The sequence below is a fragment of the Heptranchias perlo genome, chromosome 24, assembly GCF_035084215.1.
Source record: "Heptranchias perlo isolate sHepPer1 chromosome 24, sHepPer1.hap1, whole genome shotgun sequence".
NCBI lineage: Eukaryota > Metazoa > Chordata > Chondrichthyes > Hexanchiformes > Hexanchidae > Heptranchias > Heptranchias perlo.
Genome location: NC_090348.1, coordinates 43,934,288 through 43,951,176, shown reverse-complemented (window position 1 = coordinate 43,951,176; position 16,889 = coordinate 43,934,288). Strand labels below are relative to the sequence as shown.

The 16,889-nt window shown below is 42.1% G+C and overlaps 1 protein-coding gene across 1 annotated transcript in view; it reads right to left on the bottom strand.

The window, feature by feature from the left end:
- copg2 (COPI coat complex subunit gamma 2) overlaps nucleotides 1–12,929 on the bottom strand; it is a 42,184-nt gene extending 29,255 nt beyond the window's left edge. The window contains exons 1-3 of the mRNA XM_068005179.1: nucleotides 12,815–12,929; nucleotides 6,916–6,968; nucleotides 1,855–1,935 (exon numbers count right to left, since the gene is read on the bottom strand). Of these exons, the coding sequence (XP_067861280.1) occupies nucleotides 1,855–1,935; nucleotides 6,916–6,968; nucleotides 12,815–12,851 (171 nt within the window). The 5' untranslated portion in view covers nucleotides 12,852–12,929. The remainder of the gene's footprint in view (nucleotides 1–1,854; nucleotides 1,936–6,915; nucleotides 6,969–12,814) is intronic.
- Nucleotides 12,930–16,889: the final 3,960 nt, after the last annotated feature.

Sequence of the window (16,889 nt, the reverse complement as noted above, 5' to 3'; positions counted from 1 at the left end):
CAGAGTTAGCAAGAGTACCAATACATACCCACAATGCAATGCCTCTGCAAATAATGAGGGATAATCCTGGCAATTTTCGCCACTATCTCCCTCAATTTTCAAGTAGAACTAGCCAACAGTAAATCTAACGCCCTATTTTATGAGTCCCAGGCCCTTTGTAACTGCAGTCTACTGGTTTGTAACAAGTTCTAAATAAGTAATAGGACAGCACAGATTGCAAGCCCCAATTTTCAATTGAAAAATTTGACAATATTTGCCTAAGATATGACTTGACAACAGAGGTCATCTTCAAGATGTATTTTGTGCCCTATAGCATCAAGGTAACTCCAGACCTGGGGAGAAGAGAAGAGGAAAAAAAAAACCCTCAGTGGAGAAATTTACCAGTCCTAGTCTGGAACTGTAATCAGCTTCTTGGTGAGGAGACCCTGGTAGGTCCATGCCCATGATCGGAACGACTTCGTTGAGTTTGGCCTCAAAAAGTCTTAACTGCACCAATATGGATGTGATGCAGAAGAACTCTGGGTGTTGCAGCTCAACAATCCAGTCACGTCTTTTTGAGCAAAAGTCCAACTCAAATACTAAGCTAGCCAGGCACAATCATTTATTTGCAGGTGAGTGCACTGTTTTATAAAGGACACCATTTTTCTGGCAAGAAAGATGAAAATTTTGGTTAGCAATGGGTCGATTTTTTTTTGTATAGGGGAGGAGAAAATTGGAATAAACCTGATTTACTTGTTCAAGTTTATTCATGCAAATGTATATTTGATTAAAATAAAGCAGTTTCCAGGGCAACTCAATCCTGACATTGAAAAGGATCATGTGCTAAAAATTCTCAAAATAGAGGGGTGTGTAACAAGATATGTCCATTTAAGAAGCTGTTTTAAAAATATATATCATTTTACATTGGACAAATTCAAATCCTCCAAGTGTAGTGAACCTTTAGCGTATTAATTAGCCATGGTATGAAATTTACTAAGTAATGGCCTATTTAATTACTAATCAATAATACATAAGGAGGGGTGGGGGTGGGGGTGGGGGGAGCAGAGATGTTCAAGCTATTTGCAAATCATCCTTCTGTCCCAAGACTAAACTCACAAATCGAGCTACCTATCAATAAAAGACAACTGCATCTTTTAAGGGAAATTTAGGTAAATATTTGAAGCAGAGGAAGATCCAGGCCTACGGGAGAGGGCAGGGCAGTGGGATTAGTTTTGGATTGCTCCACCAAACAGCCAGCACAGACACAACAGGCCGATTGATCACCTTTTGTGTTGTAAACTTTTATGGTCCCAAAATAGTTGTTTCTCAGCGTTTAATCGGATTATGTTGTTTTGTGAAACTTGTAACAAGATAAAGAAAGGGAAATGCTGATCTATCTCCCCTTTTGAAGAGTGAGAAAGAGATGTGTTTAGAAAACATTTAAATGATGTAGAAAATCATGCACAAATGCAAACGACACTAAAAATAGCTATTGTTAAAATGCTTTTCTTTAAATTCCTAAAACTCTAATTCAGAAAAAATACTGTAATACATCAGATCCTTCCTGCAATGCTGTCTTTGGGAGATACACGGAAAGTACCTAACCAGAGACATATTATACACAGGACATTTTATCATTTCTGCTAACGGAATAGCTACAAGCAATTGAAAGATTTAGGCATTGGAGAGCATTATATTATGTGGTAATCTTCCACTAAACATCAACACTTAGGAGATACTTATAAAAATTATTATTGCTGCAAGTTTATCCTAATCTTTTTTTGACTGTGAACATTTTATTAGAGTTATAAATCAATTTGAGTGCATGAAGATCTCAGATTAGAGGGTCAATTCAGAATACATGGTACTTCTTACCTGGTTGAGCAGGTACAGGATCTTTGTAAGGATATGTAAGCATCTTCTGGGATTTAGTGGTGTTTCATTGAATAAACGGGCCTGTTAACAATAAAAAGGTTTGTTAATACTACATACCAACCTTGTACTAAAATTATTAAAATTCTAAAAATAAGTTAATGTCTCGAGATTAAATTCGGTTGGTTATAGTTTTTATCCTCAACAAGGTGAGGGAATGGAACACTTTTTTACTTTTGGCATCCAATGTCATAATCAACCACGTCCAGGTCAACTACACTAAATATAGTCATTTTCCCTCAACTCTGCACGAAAATAGGAAAAAGATTTCCTCTGAGCTTGACAGGTAGTGAAGTTGTAAGCCTGTCCTTCATAAATGGGCTTACAATTTTACTGCACAACACACAGGATATCTTCCCCAAGTGTGCTTAACCCCATCAGAAGAGCACCCTCACTCTCTGCACTAATGTGACATTTCCATCCCAAACACCAAGTATGACTTTTACAGTTGGCAGAGAGTTCAACTTCCCAACAAACTGCACTGGATTCAAATTCAGAAGTGAAGGGATAGTGTATTATTAACCAATTAAATCATACAGATATTCAAACAATCATAGTACATGCATATCAACTGCGTATTGATAAAGACTCCAATAATTAAAACATTAAAAAAAATCAAAATAGAAATCAAATTTTGAGTTAACAGAAGGTGGTGTGTTTAATTAACTCTTATTCTGCAGAGTACTAAAGTATTCTGGAAATATTTTGCTTTATATATCTAGTTGTTTAATCTGATTTTCATGGAGACCTTCTGAACCAAAAACAAAGAGTCAGCAGGAAAACCATTAAAGAACACTCGACCATAACTAATAGCTCTCTGGTGCTTTCAAAGTTCACATGTCGCACAATAACATTTCAATAATCCAATTTTTAAAAATGTTCTAAAGTCAGAAACCGTGACCCTGAAAATACACCATGACAACTAGTACAAGTACTTGAAGCTTTTGTCTGAAATAAAACATCTAAAATAAATGGGTTGACAGCTCCTCTAAAATAGCAGACAAATTTCAATTGAGCACATTGGGTATTCTACACTACTATCCCATGGTGTAATTTCAGGGTACATTTCTTTCAGAAAAAAAATAAGAAATAAGAGCGGGAGTAGGTTACAAGGCCCCTCGAGCCTGCTCCGCCATTCAATAAGATCATGGCTGATCTTCGACCTCATTCTTTATTGTCTAACTGAACCTCTTTCCAAGCTTCACCAAGCTTATCCTTCTCACTCTGGACCATGACTCACCCTGGGATAAAGCCTCTCACAAGTACAGAACAGTGTTTATGATCTGCTCACCATGTGGCTGAAAGTCTGCTTTGTGATATTTGTAACACATTAGTTAATGTGATCGCATCAAATTCCAGCATTCACCATTTTAAAATAATTAATCCATTTAAAATAAGTTGGTTAAAATGAATAACACCTTTGCATGAAATTCCTCTATTCATTTTAACCGACTTTATTTTGTGTATTGTGTATGATTGTGTTACAGATATTGCACAGTGGAATTTTAACCCCCTCCAAACTGTAGACTCAAAATATGATCAGCCAGATCCTAAAGTCCTCTGCCATCAGAACAGTAATGCTTTTTTTTTGAAAAAGTTTAAAATGACATATTTTCACAAACCTGATGAGAACCATGACATTCTTGCAATATTAAAATTTGCTAATGAGACCAGGCGAAGAATGTTGATTTTGGAGATCAAGAAGAAAATCTGCACAACTTTCTTGTAGGAGCTTTAATAAGTGTCCAGAATAGGGTAGATTGTACCTGATTTGTGGAATGAATGACCCGAGTGACATTTTGTTATTCCAAGCCTTCTTACAAGGGTTATTGGTTTAAGTACGTGCAGACAGAGTTAGTTGAATATTGTGCGGAACATACTAGTCTGACCTGCAGGGACCATGGAAATGTTTTGTCAAGAATTACAACTAGTCAAATAAGGCAGGATATATGGCTAGATGGATGTTCTGGAGGTTTGCTTGTTATGTCTTTGGACCAGATTGGGGATGGCTGCTGGATTTGCCAACATAATAGTCATAGCACTTTAAAAGCAATTAATTGTGTGAAGCACTTTGAGATATTTGGACAATGTAAATAATGTAGTTTTTTCCCTAACTTATGAACCATTCATATTGCATGTTTATTCAGTTCTAGAACTAACTAAAAATCATATCTAATGCTAGCTCACAGAGTACCTTTTCTTTAAATAACAGCTGTATCTGAACAGTAGCTTTGCTTTTTAAAGCCTTCAGCAATCAAATGAAAAGGCTGTCTATTTGTCTTTCACTCTATTAACTACATGTATTGAGAAATACTTCAGAAACACAGAAGCGTAGAAATCTCTATACAGGTGGAGGCCAGTCACTGCTATATTGGAGTTAGTTATTCTAATCCCATTTTCCTGTTCTTAGCTGAAAACTTTAATATTTGTATTCAGATGTTCAATGTTTAATGTTAATTCCTTTTAAAAGTTCACAGTTGACTCCAGTTCAATACCAACTTGTCATAATGATACCATTTCTTCTTAGTTCACCCTTTATCTTTCTAGTACTAATCTTAAGTTTATGCTACTTTTCACAGACCAGTGGAAATAATTTCATGATTACCCCCTCAAACCCTTCCAAAACACTTAATGTTTCTATTAGTTCCCCCTCTCTGCTACAGTGAACACAGTTTTTCTTTTATTCGTTCATGGGATGTGGGCATCGCTGGCGAGGCTGGCATTTATTGCCCATCCCTAATTGCCCTTGAGAAGGTGGTGGTGAGCCGCCTTCTTAAACCGCTGCAGTCTGTGTGGTGAAGGTTCTCCCACAGTGCTGTTAGGAAGGGAGTTCCAGGATTTTGACCCAGCGACGATGAAGGAACGGCGATATATTTCCAAGTCGGGACGGTGTGTGACTTGGAGGGGAATGTGCTGGTGGTGTTGTTCCCATGTGCCTGCTGCTCTTGTCCTTCTAGGTGGTAGAGGTCGTGGGTTTGGGAGGTGCTGTCGAAGAAGTCTTGGCGAGTTGCTGCAGTGCATCCTGTGGATGGTACACACTGCAGCCAAAGTGCGCCGGTGGTGAAGGGAGTGAATGTTTAGGGTGGTGGAAGGGATGCCAATCAAGCGGGCTGCTTTGTCCTGGATGGTGTCGAGCTTCTTGAGTGTTGTTGGAGCTGCACTCATCCAGGCAAGTGGAGAGTATTCCATCACACTCCTGACTTGTGCCTTGTAGATGGTGGAAAGGCTTTGGGGAGTCAGGAGGTGAGTCACTCGCCGCAGAATAGCCAGCCTCTGACCTGCTCTTGTAGCCACATTATTTATATGGCTGGTCCAGTTAAGTTTCTGGTCAATGGTGACCCCCAGGATGTTGATAGTGGAGGATTCGGCGATGGTAATGCCATTGAATGTCAAGGGGAGGTGGTTAGACTCTCTCTTGTTGGAGATGGTCATTGCCTGGCACTTGTCTGGCACGAATGTTACTTGCCACTTATCAGCCCAAGCCTGGATGTTGTCCAGGTTTTGCTGCATGCAGGCTCGGACTGCTTCATTATTTGAGGGGTTGCGAATGGAACTGAACAATGTGCAATCATCAGCAAACATCCCCATTTCTGACCTTATGATGGAGGGAAGGTCATTGATGATAGCACCGTCGACGACACCTTCCATCACTTTGTTGATGATTGAGAGTAGACTGATGGGGCGGTAATTGGCCGGATTGGATTTGTCCTGCTTTTTGTGGACAGGACATACCTGGGCAATTTTCCACATTGTCGGGAAGATGCCAGTGTTGTAGCTGTACTGTAACAGCTTGGCTGGAGGCGCAGCTAGTTCTGGAGCACAAGTCTTCAGCACTACAGCTGGGATGTTGTCGGGGCCCATAGCCTTTGCTGTATGCAATGCACTCAGTCGTTTCTTGATATCACGTGGAGTGAATCGAATTGGCTGAAGACTGGCTTCTGTGATGGTGGGGATATCAGGAGGAGGCCGAGATGGATTATCCACTCGGCACTTCTGGCTGAAGATGGTTGCAAACGCTTCAGCCTTGTCTTTCGCACTCATGTGCTGGACTCTGCCATTTTTGAGGATGGGGATGTTTACAGAGCCTCCTCCTCCTCCTCCTCCACCTCCCATTAGTTGTTTAATTGTCCACCACCATTCACGACTGGATGTGGCAGGACTGCGGAGCTTTGATCTGATCCGTTGGTTGTGGTTCTAGTTTTTACAACTCTCACTGTAACTGTATCCTTTCATCCCTGGTAACTCCTGGAGAATCTTCATTGCCTCTTTTCCATGCGTCTATTATTTCCATATGCACAGTATTACAAATTTAGCTTAGCCAATGTCTTGTACAGTTTCATCATGACCTTGGTTTTGCATTCATTGCTCCTATTTATAAAACCAATATGCTCTTTTGTCTTTTTTATGGTTACTCCACCTGCAATTCTGCTTTTTAAGGTGTATATCTGTTCTCCCTGTTTCTCCACTCCATTGAGATTTTTACCATTTAAGGTGTATTTTCACTCTTTGTTCTTTTTCCCAAAATGTGCTACATATTTATCCTCATTGAACTGCATTTTGCAATACCTGTCCTTGTCTTCCTGAAGTCTCTCAGATGTTTCCTTAGTTTTTACCCCTAATTTAATAGAGTGAACAGTATCAACATTTTCTGACTATGAACTTACCCAAATCCTTTATGTATGTGGAGAATAACAGTAGTCCCAACACATATCTTTGGGGGCACACCACTAGCTACATCTTGCCAATCCAAGAAATAGCCATTTAATCCTACTCTCTGCTTTGTATCCCTCAGACATCCCTCTATCCATGCTGCCACTTTACCTGTAATTCAATGCATCCTTAATGTTACAAATTTCTCTGTGTCACCTATCCAAGAATGTGGGAAGAGGTGCAGCTATATTTTGCCTGTGATTGTTTGTGAAGTCATGAACAGCCCCATAATGATTACAACCACATTCTTCAATTTTGAGAGTTAAAGAAACAAAGCTGATATTGAAGACTTGCCTCTTGTAGAACTGCACTCTTCTCCAGTTGCTGGTAAGGATTGGACCCACTTCCTAAAAGGAATATAAGAAATGAGGATGAGTACGATGTATAGACTGGTCCAAAAACCGTTTTGACAAATATTTATGCTCACATTTCACTGGGATTTTTCACACTATTCTTTTGCCCAATAGATTGACACATCCTCGGTCCAATGACATTATTTCCGTAGATCTCAAAAATATCATACCACTGATTTGTACAACCAACAGGAGGATTACGTGACTGGTAGATTTCTTCTACCTCCCACACCCACTCATGCAACTGATACTGACAGGATGGCCATATTAGTACATTATGAAAAACAATATTGCAACACTACATCATAATAGTTGCACTGTGGGATGAATAAAAGGCTTAATTGTTGAAAGAATTGAGCATAAATGTGATGTTCATGAAGTCCTTAACTGATTAATAAATCAGTTCAACCTTTACTGCAGTTCTTCCATGGTGCTTTCTATTAGCCAAGATAAATCATTTTTATTGCAGAGAAAGTGGTGGGAAAACTATCCTGAATATCTCTGTAGAATTTACTAAAATTCTCTGCAGAATTCCATTGGTCAGAATAACATATCCTACATTTTACACTATGGCGGGTCAACACATAAACACAATTATTTAATTATAATTTATAAAATTACAATTCTTATAGTTTATCTACTTTGATACATTTTATTGGTAAAAATGTGTATTATGCTTGTAACTGAAAAAGCAGCTTGACTATTTCAGTTACAAACATAACTTCCGTTTTACCAAAATTCCATCCCAAAGAGGAAGAAGTTTTGTATTCACTGTATGAAAACACAATAGGTTGACATTAGAAATCCTGAGTGAGCAGCAGGTTCCACTTTTGATTTCCTGGTCTGTGCTATGCTAGCTGATCGCAGCCAAGACAGCAGTTAGGGTACTACAACTGGCCCCAGGGCTCATGATTTAAGAAAAGGGAAAAAAATAAGCCAAGTACTGCTAATTACTATCTAGTGACCTCTGCTGGAAAGTGTGAATGCTGGTCTAAGCCAGTATCAGGCTCAGCTGTCATGGCCTCCATAGTCAAATCACCTCCCAACTAAATTCATACAAGAATAACCACTTGGATGAGGTACCAGAGAGTTACCAGCACCTGCCAAACCATTCCACAGCAAGAGTCAGTGTTTGAGGAGGAGGAGAAGGAGGAGGAGGAGGGGGGAAGAAAATTACTAAAGGGAAAAACCTTGGGACATAGTTCAACCACATTTAGTATTTAAGTAGTGTGATGGTATGATGGCACAATGGGTTGATGCTTTAGACAAGCCCAGTATGTTGCATCATTGGTAATGTTTTGGATTGTATTGGAGAGTTGCTGCTCTAACTTGAAAAGGTGTTTGGACTCTACAACCAAGATTGGAGCTTCACTTCCTCACTGAGGAACACTGACTAGATTGTGATAATGATTTCAAAGATTGGGTAGTAGCATCTAACATGCCCATCAAATTTTACCAACATCCACATAGTCACAAAACACTTTTATTCCATTCATGCCGTGGACAAGATGCCAAATGTACAATATGGCTCTAATTAAAAAGTCAACAGGAACACTACCTGGCAAGAATTACAAGTGTGCAGTTGCTGGTGCACCAACATCACACCTTTCACACAAAGATCCAGAATGAGCTGGGCACAATTAAGTATGCACCATGTCTACAGATGGAATACATTGATAGATCGAATGCAACTGTCACAACCCCAGCGTCAATGCTCATGATCAAAATTTACAATACAATGTAATCAACTAACATTAGTTCTGAACATTACAGTATTAAAAAAAAATAACAATTTGTCTACATAGCTTCCCATGAGAAAATAATAAGTGTATTATGTGTCGTACAGGTGGTTCAAAAAAACTGTTTAAATTTACAACTAAATAAATATCATTTTTCCCAAGAAAATGCAAAGAATTAACCTTGAAAACCAAAAGAATTATCTCCTCTTCCAGTCCCACAGGTCAATGGTTGTCACTTCAGATTATTAATACTAATTACAAATTTATTTTGCACTCCTTATGGACAGAATATATATTTTTTCCCACTGAAAACTAATCAGGAGTAATAGTGCACCAATATATGGCAAACAAACCGTTACCCAGGAAGGTGGTGAAATGGGTCCTCGATATGAAGAGATTACAGGACCACACACTGGAAGAGCTGAATGAAAAAGCGATAACAAACAGACAGCAGCAGGAGCTAGCAAACATTTCAGTTGCTATGGCCAACCTTGTTAATGATGACGAAGTTCAGTGGAAGATAATTATTGTAGGATAAGTCCAAAGCTTTGAAGTCATCAAAACAGTTTGCTGTTTGAATCACATACTGACCTTTTGCTGAGAACTCTATGAATAGCATTTGCTGTACTGAAAGTACTATTTTGCAAATATTTACCAATCGACAAAACAACTGAAACAGCAAAAAACCTCAGAAAATTCACTCAAAAAGACAAGCTGACAAATTCATTGAACAAAGTAGCGATGAGAAAGTAAACTACAAGTCCAGTAATCGAAAGTCTATTAGCTTATATTTTAACACTTCAAAACCTCTTGCTTGGTCGACAAGGGAAAGGCATCGTCTGGTGTACTACAAAATCATACAGACCCCCCCCCCCCCCCACCCAAAGGGGTTGCAGATTCAATCCCGATCTGTGCTGTTAATTGATCTCAGTTAAATTAGCAATTTAAGCACAATTGGGAGGGGAAAATTCAAGCAAGATTTTGGTCTTTGATGGCTGTTTGATGATGCCTGCTAAAGGGAACAGAATCAGGCTTGGCTTTTGATGCCCTCCACAGTCAAAGGACCAGCCAACACTTCCTCTTTATTCTTCATAGAAATACGACATAAAAATTACAACATGGAAACAGGCCATTTGGCCCAGCCAGTTCATGCTGGCATTTACCCTCCACACGAGCAAATAGTCCTAATCACATTTACCCACAGGCAAGTACTTCGAGAGCAGAGGTCCGTAGTGCACACTGTCTATGACCACACTGTATGGCTTCTTCCATTGGATCGTTACTGATCTGATATTGCCAGGTTAACTGAGGACAACCCTGTGATCGCCTCCAATTGGAGCAGGTCTGTTTCCCTTCCTAACCTCGATTCCAAACTTCATCTCTGGGAAACTTTATCTCTCAGATAGGTGAGGTAACCAAAGAGTGCTCGGCGGCTACAATTAACGATAACTTCAATCTTCTCAGCTACGATTCTTGTTGTTACTCCTGTGTTGCGGATGAAGCCGTACCATCTAATTCCTCTGACAGGTAAAAATCCCAACGAAAGTATCGATCTGTCAGACCTGCACCCTGTTGATACTTTTGTCAGGATCTGAAGGCATCTACCCACCCTGTTCCCATATCCCTCCACCACCTGTTCCTTCATCCACCTAATCTTGAGTGTTGACATAGTTTCAACCTCAACCCCTAACCCTGGAAGTAAATTCCACAGCCTCACAACTCTCTGTGTAAGGAGGTTTTTTAACCTGTACCTCTACTCTAAATTTATTGTGTGAGCCTAGCCACTTGGTAAGGTACCAGAGGGCTGGTGGTGCCTGTAGATAACAGTTTAGCAAAAGGCAGCTCCTTTACAAAAGAGAGCAAGGAAAAGAGTTTTGTTTGGGGAGGGGGTGGAGGATACTGCCACCCTAGTGAAATAGTTACCTACAATGTGGACAAGGTAAGCAGACTGCAGTAGTGCATTACTATTCATCTACAGCCAACTCCATCCTTAGATGCCCTGAGAACCTGGTAGTGGACCTTTCCCTTGAACCACTGCAGTCCTTGTGCTGATGGGAGTCCTTACAATGATGTTGGATAGGATTTTGTCCCAGCAAAGGTGAAGGAATACTAATATATGCCCATGTCAAGATGGTGCATTACTTGGGGTGGAACATGGAGATGATGGTATACCCATGACCTTGCTGCTCGTCCTTCTAGGTGGTAGAGGTCATGAGCTGAGTACTGTTGAAGCAAGGATGGCAAGAAACAAGGTTTGGAGACTTCCAAGTGCATGCGGGCACCGCTGGCACAACAGTGCAGTCTAACACGCCTTCAATTCTGACTGACGTCACAAATGACTGTTGACAGCACAGAGCCCCGCCCCTCTCAATGACTGACAGCTCCACGCACACCCAACCCCACCCCTCAGTCTAACAGCAAAGTACTGGTAAGCTTCTCACTGCTTGTCTAGCCAAACAACAATACCAACTTGCATTTATATAGCACCTTTAACACAGTGATTCACAGGAGCGTCATCAGACAAAATTTGACACCGAACCACTTAGAGATATTAGGACAGGTGACCAAATGCTTGGTCAAAGAGGTAGGTTTTAAGCAGAGAGGTTTAGGGAGGGAATTCCAGAGCTTGGGGCCTAGGCAGCTGAAGGCACGGCCACCAATGGTGGAGCGATGAAAATCAGCAATGCACAAGAAGCTAGAATTGGAGAAGCGCAGAGGGCTGTAGGAGGTTACAGAGAGATAGGGAGCGGTGAGGCCAAGGAGGGATTTGAAAACAAGGATGAGAATTTTAAAATCGAGACGTAGTGGACCAGGAACTAACGTAGGTCAGCGAACACAGGAATGATGGGTGAAAGGGACTTGGTGCAAGTTAGGATACGGGCAGTAGATTTTTGGATGAGCTCAAGTTTATGGAGGGTGGAAGGCCGACAAGGAGATCATTGGAATAGTCGTGTCTGGAGGTAACAAAGGCACGGATGAAGGTTTCAGCAACAGATGAGTTGAGGCGGGGCGGAGACAGGCAATATTACAGGAGGTGGAAGTAGGCAGTCTTGGCGATGGAGAGGACATGGGGTCGGAAACTCAGCTCAAATAGTCCACTGAAGGTGCAAACAGTCCAGTTTAGTCTCAGACAGTGGCCAGGGAGGGGGATGGAGTCGGTGGCGAGGGAACAAAGTTTGTGGTGGGGACCGAAGACATGGTTTCAGTCTGCTCAATATTTAATTGGAGGAAATTTCTGCTCATCCAATACTGGATGTCGGACAAGCAGGGTGGAGAGGTCGAGAGAGCTGGTGGTGAGGTAGAGCTGGATATCATCAGCATACATGTGGAATCTGACATTGTGGTTTCAGATCATGTCACCGAGGGGCAGAACATAGATGAGAAATAGGAGGGGAGCCAAGGATAAATACTCGGGGAGACTCCAGAGGTAACAGTGCAGGAGTGGGAGCCAGAACCATCCTACCCTTTAGGGTACTGGCTGGTTGGGTTATCTAGAATCAAGTGGTTAGAATCCCAGTGCCCAGTAGCAGATCCAGCTTGCCAACTTCTATTAATAAGCCAAGCTGGCTGGTCAATCACCAATACCTGTCTAGCTCATATACCAGGTAACAGAGTCTGACAGAGGACTCACTCAGTCCCAATCTGCCATCACTTGGTGCGCCATTGACCCCAGTTACCACCCTCCCCATGACAGTGATCAGTTTATTGTACATTATACACACAAATCCCAGAAAATTTAAACATACATCGTGCACTGAGGTGTTTATGCTTAATGCCTGGTGTTTCTAGGCTGTAACTCTCACAGGCCTCTGCACAGTGAGCCAAGGGGTAAATTTTTAAACTGTTCCCACAGCAGCCCGAGATATGCGGGACCCGCACCGACACACTCTCCCCATCCCCAAACCCGCTGCTGGGTGTTGGCCGGCAGCTTCAGGAAACTCCACGGGACGGGAGAGCCACGGGGCCTACAGCCTAACTCCGACCCGGCAGCGCTGCCCCGGAGAGTGCGGGGCCTCAGCCGCCGTTTGCTCTGAACGTTTACGGTGAATAATAAGATTTAAAGACGGACGATAATTGGGCGTCAAAAGCGCCGCCACTGACCCGACTCCTCGTCCTTTTTGTCGAATTTCTTAATCATTTTCACCGCCTGGAACCAAACGGAGCAAATCCAAGGCCTGTCACCAGGGAGACGGCAGCTGACCACACCCCTCGCGTTGATTGACAGTACCGAGACACGCCTCCAATTCTGACTGGCGTCACATAAGGCTGTTGACAGCACGGAGCCCCGCCCCTCACGATGACTGACAGCTCCACGCACGCCCAACCCCGCCCCTCGCCATGACTGACAGCTCCACGCACGCCCAACCCCGCCCCTCACGATGACTGACAGCTCCACGCACGCCCAACCCCGCCCCTCACGATGACTGACAGCTCCACGCACGCCCAACCCCGCCCCTCACGATGATTGACAGCTCTAAGCTGTCCTGACCTCTTTCCTTTATGTAAGGAATCTTACAACACCAGGTTATAGTCCAACAGTTTTATTTGAAAATCACAAGCTTTCGGAGCTTAACTCCTTCGTCAGGTGAGTGAGGGTTTTTACGCAGTCTCTTACAAGAAGATACTTTTAACTTTTCCACACACTTGGGAAGAGTGTTCAAAAATGTTTTGAGAGTACTAGAAGGATCAGCTTTGATGGGCCGAACGTCCTTGTCCTTGACTGTACATGTGTTCTTAAGAAAGAATTTGCATTTATATAGCGTCTTTCGCCACCTCAGGAAGTCCCAATGCATTTTACAGTCAATTAAGTACTTTTTGAGGTGTAGTCACTGTAAACAAGCCACTATTGAAAAATCCAACAAATTCTAAAAGTTTGAACCTGCACAGAGGCAGGAAGGTTTTGCTCAGTTCTAGTTTAAATTGGGAATTCTTGCTGGAGTCAGACCTATCCCTTTATTATTAATGGGGTTGCCAACCCTCCAGGATTGCCCTGGAGTCTCCATGATGTAAAGACTAATCTCCAAGACACTGCTGCTAATAAGCCAGAAAAAAAATATTTGGGGCATTAAAAAAAATTGTGTTTTTAAAACATTTCCATAGGAACATAGGAACAGGAGTAGGCCGTTCAGCCCCTCGAGCCTGTTCCGCCCTTCAATGAGATCATGGCTGATCTGTGACCTAATTCCATATCCCTGCCGTAGCCCCATATCTATTGATACCTTGGTTAACAAAAATATTATCAATTTCAGATTTAAAATTAACAATTAACAATCAACTGCCATTTGCAGAAGAGAGTTCCAAACTTCCACCACCCTTTGTGTGTAGAAGTGTTTCCTAACTTCACTCCTGAAAGTCCTGGCTCTAATTTTTAGGCTATGTCCTCTAGCCCTAGACTCTCCAACCAGCGGAAATAGTTTCTCTCTATCTACCCTATAAATTCCCCTAAATATCTTGAAAACTTTGATCAAATCGCCCCTTAATCTTTTAAATTCCAGGGAATACAACCCTGGTTGGTGTAATCTCTCCTCGTAATTTAACCCTTGGAGTCCAGGTATCATTCTAGTAAATCTATGCTGCACTCCCTCCAAGGCCAATATATCCTTCCTAAGGTGCGGTGCCCAGAACTGAACACAGTACTTTAGGTGTGGTCTAACCAGGGCTTTGTATAGCTGTAACATAACTTCTACCCCCTTGTATTCTAGTCCTCTAGATATAAAGGCCAGCATTCCATTAGCCTTTTTGATTATTTTCTGTACCTGTACATGACATTTTAGTGATCTATGTATATGGACCCCTAAGTCTCTTTGGACCTCCACTGTTCCAAGCTTTTCACCATTTAGATTCGGTCCTTGGTGTCCTTGATACAGTTTGCAGGATGAGCACGAGCACTGCTTTCACCCGGATGAAAGTAAAAACAGTGGATGTACGAGTGAGGAGCACTGTCATCTCCACAGGCTTCAGTTCCCCTGCGCGGCCTCCCAGCTCATGGTCTCCACGGTGGTCTCCTTATATCGGGTAAGGGGTTTCATTTCCTGCACGCTGGCACAGTGATGTCTGTTGATGGCCCCCTTCTTTTGTGAAGAAAGGAACACTATGCACTGCTTCAAATGTAATTTCGCAGAGAGAAGCAAAGACTGCACAATATAGTTCATATACATCCCTCCAAAGAATGAAATGCTATTACATTTTGATAATCGCTCCTGTGTTGCATCTTTACTACATTAAAGGCGCTATATAAGTGTAAGTTTTTGTTATTGTTAGATAGCAGGCAGGTTGGCTGAAGTTGGCAAAACAGGGTGAGTACCTTTATTTAATCAGTTCTGTCTGTACATAAGGCTAGTTGGCGAATCGTCATTTTAAAAAATTCATTCATGGGATGTGGGCGTCGCTGGCGAGGCCAACATTTATTGCCCGTCCCTAATTGCCCTTGAGAAGGTGGTGGTGAGCCGCCTTCTTGAACCGTTTTAACTGTTAGTAAGCATGTTTACCTTTTGTAGCCCGTTGTAATAATTTTGAAATGCTCTTATTACCTCTCTGATGTAGTCCACTCGATAAATTTGGGCTAACAATAGTCTTCTGTGAAACCACTCAGGCAAATATGACTGATGCATGGATAGCCACATCTACCATTGTAAAATAATTGACAGTCAGGCATTCCCACATGTAGCAGTGTGAGATAATAGCCAATAATCTCCTTCTTGAAACTGGACATCTTCCCGTGGACATACTTCCAAATGCATCAGATTGTGGACACCATACCTCATATGTGATTACCACCCAATGTCTACTGGGCCTGCTGCTTAGCGATGAGTTGCTCTTCCAACCCATTCAGGGTATTTTGCCGTTCCCCTGTGAGGTGGACTATTTGGAATCTCCTTGAACCCTTCCTTGAGCATCGGCATTTATTCACTCTGCAGCAGTATTGATTCACTGACTGTTTACTCTTAAGGTTCATGGGGATGAATTTCACCGGGGGGGGGGTTCTCCCGCTTGTCTGCCGTAACTTCGGCGGAAGAGATGCAGAAACCCCGGGAAAATGGCCTTAATGCCGTTTTTTTCCGAGATTCCGCGACTCTTCCCCCGGAGTTGTGAACGGGTGAGCCGGAGAAACTCTGCAGAAATTCACCCCCTTGTACCTTTCAGCACGTTTGGTACTTGCAGACAGACGGTGGCTATTCCGATCCCTGTTAAGAAATTCACCTCAAATTGACGAAGTTAAAGGAATGGCCTTTTATTTTTAATGGAACTATCTTGGCTGCATGTTCGGACTGTCAAAGATGTGAATCGGCAGAGAGTCTGATCAGCGTCATCTGTGATTCAATAGTACACAAGAGGGCAGCAGAGAATGAGTACTGAGGGTGGAGCATTCGGGTACACAGAACAAGTCGCCCTATTAAACCAATAACCGACTCTTCCACTGACTTCATTCTCTTCACAGGAGTGTTCACTAAATGGGAATTTAAGTCTTTTTTAAGGATTCATTTAAGAATTCAAGATTTGGTTTACATATGTTGGGCATGACTGTTAATGTAGGGGAGCATGGATTGTTTGTCTCAAATGATCTTCGTTGAGCTGCTGCTGAACAGCTTTGGCTGCAGATAACGGTTGGACTCTTCCCACTTCCTCACCATCCTTTGGCGTCACGGAAAGAAAGACTTACATTTATATAGCACCTTTCACGACCTCAGGACGTCCCAAAGTGGTTTACAACAACAACAACTTGCATTTATATAGCGGCTTTAACATAATAAAATGTCCCAAGGCGCTTCACAGGAACGATTATCAGACAAAATTTGCAACAAGCCACATAAGGAGATATTAGGACAGGTGACCAAAAGCTTGGTCAAAGAGGTAGGTTTTAAGGAGCATCTTAAAGGAGGAGAGAGAGAGGCGGAGAGGTTTATGGAGCCAATTAATTACTTTCAAACTGTAGTCACTGTTGTAATGTAGGGAACAATTTGCACACAGCAAGATCCCACAAACAGCAATGAAATAAACGACCAGATCATCTGTTGGTTGAGGGATAAATGTTAGTCAGTACACCAGGAAAACTCTTCTGCTTTTCTTTGAATAGTGCCATGGGATGTTTTACGTCTACCTGAGAGGGAAGATGGGGCCTCGGTTTAATGTCTCATCCGAAAGTGAAGCACTCCCTCCTCTCTACCCTGCCTCCATT